This window comes from Phocoena sinus, chromosome 11, assembly GCF_008692025.1.
Source record: "Phocoena sinus isolate mPhoSin1 chromosome 11, mPhoSin1.pri, whole genome shotgun sequence".
Classification (NCBI taxonomy): domain Eukaryota; kingdom Metazoa; phylum Chordata; class Mammalia; order Artiodactyla; family Phocoenidae; genus Phocoena; species Phocoena sinus.
In genome coordinates, this window is record NC_045773.1 from 45,340,590 (window position 1) to 45,345,864 (window position 5,275).

The 5,275-nt window shown below is 49.9% G+C and overlaps 1 protein-coding gene across 1 annotated transcript; it reads right to left on the reverse strand.

Moving 5' to 3' along the window:
- Positions 1–450: 450 nt before the first annotated feature.
- Positions 451–4,817, reverse strand: LYZL4 (lysozyme like 4). The gene is made up of 4 exons (XM_032648891.1): positions 4,679–4,817; positions 4,452–4,574; positions 2,041–2,101; positions 451–520 (listed from the first exon to the last, which is right to left on the reverse strand). The coding sequence occupies exons 1-4, from the start codon at positions 4,815–4,817 to the stop codon at positions 451–453; spliced, it is 393 nt and encodes a 130-aa protein (XP_032504782.1).
- Between the last annotated feature and the right edge of the window lie 458 nt (positions 4,818–5,275).

Genomic DNA, 5,275 nt, shown 5'->3' on the forward strand with positions numbered 1-5,275 from the left:
CTCCTCGCTGCCACCTGTGTGTCCCGGTGTGGACACCGTAGCTGGCGCTGGCGTCTCTTCCTCTCTTCTGTGACTCCCCTTCCCATCCTCTGTATCTTTTCTTCCTTTCTCTATTAATATTGGCTATCATGGGCACATCTTATTTTCCAGATGTTTTCCTTCCTTCGAATCCTCCACCTGAGATTAAATACTAAGGAAGCATGATAATGGTAAATAGTGATTTTCATCGTAACAATCACAGTATAATAGGACAAGTGGAGCCCTTTGAACCAGGTTGAATAACTAGTGGTCTACTCTGCATCCTGCATCCCTGGATGAAGCAAATTTTGCCCTTTTCCACCTGGAGCCATCAAGGGTGAGATAATCAACGGGATGAGTGAAGGCAGTGAACAGGAGAGCATCTTCACTAGGAAGATGCCAGGGGCAAGTGCAGCGAGGGCTTCCCAGTAGCTACAGCTTGCATCCGTCCAACCACCGCTCCAGAGTGTCAGAGTCCTGGCAGTTGAGGGTCCAGGAGGTCCTGCGGGGAGGAAGGCCAGGGAGAGAGAACCGGAGGGGGCTCCCCATACTCACAGCTCGGCATCTCCAGGGAGCTCAGCCCCCGCTGGCCAATTTAAACCCACTGCCTGGCCCCTGGAGCATTTGAGTGGGCACAGTTCTGAAAGCTTTCTTGCATCCCAAGTATGTCTCTCTCGCTGGCTGGCTCCACCACCCGCTGGCATGAGAGCTGGTGCTTCCTCCATCCTGCTCACGACATCTCCCCTTCCCGTAAACCCCACACTGCAAGATGGAGAGGCTGAGCTGTGAACTGTGAAATCCTTCTCCAACCCTGCAAAGCATTTGTAGCTTCTCTGAAGTGAGCATCAGAGAAGCTCTGTGACATGTATGGTGAGTACTGGGCAGATCCTAGTCCTGAAACTGGAACACTTGTCCCACAGCCACGGCCTCTTGTTACCTTTCCATGCACCTGCTTCACCCCTCACCTTCCAAAATTCCTTCCAGCTCTTCAACCTAGGTCAGCTGGACTGAGTTTCTCTAACCTTTTCTCCTGGTCCCCCAAACATGACCCTCCTATTCCCAGCCCCTTGGCCAGAATCCAGACCCCAGGTCCTCCTCTCCCATCCTAGAAGTGGTGGGAGTCACCAGGCCACGGCAGGCCATTAGACATCAGTTCGTCCCATCCCTCGACCGGGCATGAAGCTCCATGAGTCTTCCAGGGTAGGGGGTCACACAGTTGGAGAAGGGGCGGCGACCCCCTGGCCCCTCATAGCTACAAAGCAGCAGGGAAAACACACACAGACGTATTTTCAGAAACTGCAGCGCCCTCCATAGCCCCTGGCAGGCACTGCAGAAGGAACTCCTTGGGGAGGCGAGTGGGGGGAGCCTGGGTCTTCTCCCTTCCTGTCCGCCCCAAGTTCCACAGAGCAGCCTGATCTGAGCTTTGGAAAAGCCATGGCGGCGTATTAGCTTAATGAGAGCTCACTTCCCTGGGAATCCTGAGCATGTAAGAGACCTTGATCAGACTGGCCCAGCACATCTCTACTTACTGCCATACAATGAAGATGGCTTTAGCTCATTAATGCTTGCCCTAGGGGGCCAGCCAAGCTTCCAAATTAATTGGAAAGTCAAGACTATGCATGAAAGATATTTCCAACACCCAGAAGACAGTTAACATTAACAAGAGGATTCCCACTTTAAAATGCAATCTATTAACTTAGTGAGAAAAATAGGTTAACGAATAAGGGGTGTTGAGACCACCGACCAGCCATTTGAAAAATATAAAGGTGGATGCCCTGTCTCACTTTTTAATACCAAAATAATTTCCAAGAAGGACCAACATTTAGGTATAAAGCCATGACAATTCTATTTTATAATTTATTTAACAAAAACTTAACATAGGGTATTTTGTGCCAGGGACTGTCCTAATATAGAGGAAAACATGGCTTGATTTCTTTAGAATCTTTTGTCTTAATCTTGGTTGCTATACACTTACAGTCCCAAACCAGTGGGACTTGATGAGTGGGTGAAAGTCATTAATACAGGCTACTTACAATTTTCTTGGCACATTCAATTGTCTCCTTTAAATTTGGATTCAGTAAAGCTGTGAAGAAAATGAAGTGGAATGATGCCATGTCACCACTTGGCAGCTAAGTCAGAGTGATGTCAAGGAAGCTACCAGGGGCTCACGTTAGAGAGGCTTCCATGTGATTCCAAGAATAAATCTATCCCTGTATTTTTCTCAGACAACACTGGGAAGTAGCAGGATGTGGTCATCATCTTTTACTAAATCTATTGATTTTTTCTTATAATTCTTATAATGATATTTTCATTAAAAATGTATATGATGGGGACTTCCCTGGTGGTCCAATGGTAAAGAATCTGCCTTCCAATGCAGGGGACGTGGGTTTGATCCCTGATCAGGGAACTAAGATCCCACATGCCGCGGGGCAACTAAGCCCGCGCGCCACACCTGGAGAAGAGAAAACCTGCACGCCACAACTAGAGAGAAGACTGCGCGCTGCAAGAAAGAGCCCATGTGCCACAACTAAGACCCGATGCAGCCAAAAAAAATGTATATGTATAGTGAATATCCTGTGCTAGGCTATAGAAGAAGCAGTGGAGATAGAATGAGAAACACAATAAATCCATCCCTGCCTTCATAACGCCTACAGTCTGGAAGGGGGTAGATAAAGATTATAGACAATTATAATACAAAGGATACCTGGAACCACGGGGGAAGGCAGCATTGAGTGGGGACACCTAATTCAGTGTTGAATTAGGGTCACGGAAGGGTTATTGGGCCCAGTGACATCTAGTGGAGTAGGTAAGGAAAAGGGGTTGACATCACAGAAGGAAAACTGTTCCAGGCAGAAGGAACAGCATGTGAGAGGGCCCAGAGGTGCCCCTGAAGAACCAACATGTCTATGCATCCATCCTTCCATTCCCTCCTTGGACCGTGAAACCAAGACCTCCCACCTGGGACCCCCTCCTTCTTGCCCGCACTACAGTCTCCCCGCTTCCATAACCTAGTCTGAAATAAAATAAAAGCCTTGTCAGGTAGGTACTATTATTAACTCCATTTTCTTTTTAAAATTTTATTATTTATTTATTTTTTTTTTGTTGCGTTGGGTCTTCGTTGCTTCACGCGGGCTTTCTCTAGTTGCGGTGGCTTCTCTTGTTGCGGAGCATGGGCTATAGACACGCGGGCTTCAGTAGTTGTGGCACGTGGGCTCCAGAGCACAGGCTCAGTAGTTGTGGTGCATGGGCTTAGTTGCTCCATAGCATGTGAGATCTTCCCGGACCAGGGATCAAACCCGTGTCCCCGGCATTGGCAGGCGGATTCTTAACCACTGCACCACCAGGGAAGTCCCATAACTCCATTTTCTAGATAAGAAAACTGAGGCTCAAATCACATAACTAGTGATTATGTGGAGGTAGAGCCAAGGTTCTGTCTGACCTCAAAGCCTGTGCTTTTTCTGTTCCCCACCCTGCCTGACAGGAAAACTATGCAATTCCTCTGAATTGCCCCCCAGTACTTAGCACAAGGTCTAGCCCCTCTAGATGGTGCCTTGTGAGTCCTGTTGGCTTGTGGTTACAAATTCCCAGGGAAGACTGTCTTACCCCTTTCGTTAGAGTGTCTTCCCTCTGGGGTTTTCTGGCTCATCCCTTTCAGCTGACAGGGTAGCTCTCAGGGCTCTCAGGTCTCTTTGGACGTTGCCAGTGCGCCTGCGTACCTTGCTCAGACCCTGTCTACACAGTGACCTCAAACCCCCAGGGTCATCATCGGCTTCAGTCTTCACTTATCTATCTGCATTCTTGCTCCTCTCTTTAGCCTCTAGGGATTTCTTACCTTCTTGCCAGTTCAGCTAGGTACTTTAAAAGATGGGGGGTTTTTTGGTTTTGTTTTTTTACTTTTTTACATTTTATCTAGTGGGAGGGTTTTTCAAGATATCTAGTCCACCGTATTTTCATCACAGCACTCAATACCACCTCTATTACAGATAATTGTATTGGATTCTGGAGATAAACATACATAACCTTCTTATGAGACATAAATTACAGCCCATCTTCTCCCGGTGATCACTCTGCCTGTCAAAGTGGCAGCCTCCGCTCCCCTTGAAGAAGAGTGTCTTCTATATCAGGCCCAGCCAGAGCCCTCTGCCCTCACCCGTCAGGCTCCTCCCTGCCTCCCCCTCTGCCCACCTGCACGTGGGTCTCCATCGCTGCGTCCCAGGCTGCCCAGCCTGACTCACCGCAGCCCCTTCTCCTCGCGGACCTTTGGCAGTGCAGTGCTCTGCTTGGCCTCCCTGGGGTCCACCCTGGATTTGGTTCAGCCCCGTCTTTGCCAGGCCCTCCTTCTCTCAGCTCCAAACTTGTAAACGCTGGCCAGCCCTCTGAGCTCAATGCGGCCGCCCCCGCGGGCCCCAGGGTGGAAGGAGGGAGGGATCCACCAGAGCAGGACACGTGGCAACGGTTCTTGCCGTGGTCACACCGGTCACGGTTGCGGATCTGAAAGAGGCCGTAGCCGGTGTAGTCACCGCGCAAGCTGTCGTAGGCAGCAGTCAGGCACACCCCTAAGATGGAACGGGAGGGGTGTGGCTCGGAGGAGAGCTGGGGAAGCCTGGGCAGGGGGCAGTGGGAAAAGACATGAGGAGTGGGGCTGAGAGGGGCTACTTACAGTTTTCGAGGCTGTAGCCCTCAAAATCACTCAGGCCTCCTTCGTGGAGCTTTTTAGCCACCACCCAGCACCCCAAGACAGCAGCGCCACTTGGAACCACCAGGTACCCAATGAGGGAGAGCACCATGGACGCCTTCATCCTCTCCAGCTCAGGGTGATGGCCACCAGGTGAGTGAATGGAGTCACAGGTAATTCTCACCGAGATCACTGGGACTCTGGCCGAAGAGAAGGGCGCTGTGGGACTGGGGGTGTGTAATTCAGGGATGCCCTCCTGGCTTAACCACAATACCTCTTCCCATCCTAATTCTGTGTTTCGTGTCACTGCAAACCCATGGTACCCAAGGCCCTGCCTCTCCTCTTCCCCTTCACCTCCTGTTTTCTCAGGAAACTGCTCTTTCCAAGGTCTCCTTCCCACCCCCCACCCCCATTCTTTCCCTCCAGCAAAACCCAATGGATGCTTCTTCACACTCATTTCTCCTGACAGTAGATACAGATGCTCAAATGCTTTTTTCCTCTTTACTGTGAAAGCAGAACTTGTTCATGAAACACATTTTGGAAAATAGAAAATGAGAAAAGAAAAAAATAACTCATCACGGC

Excerpts from the sequence above, each read along its gene's own strand:
- LYZL4 (XM_032648891.1), bottom strand. The coding sequence starts at position 4,817 with ATGAAGGCGTCCATGGTGCTCTCCCTCATTGGGTACCTGGTGGTTCCA. Across the intron at positions 4,575-4,678 it reads GGGCTACAGCCTCGAAAACT|GGGTGTGCCTGACTGCTGCC; the intron begins GTAAGTAGCCCC and ends GTTCCATCTTAG. Across the intron at positions 2,102-4,451 it reads TTGCCACGTGTCCTGCTCTG|CTTTACTGAATCCAAATTTA; the intron begins GTGGATCCCTCC and ends TTTTCTTCACAG.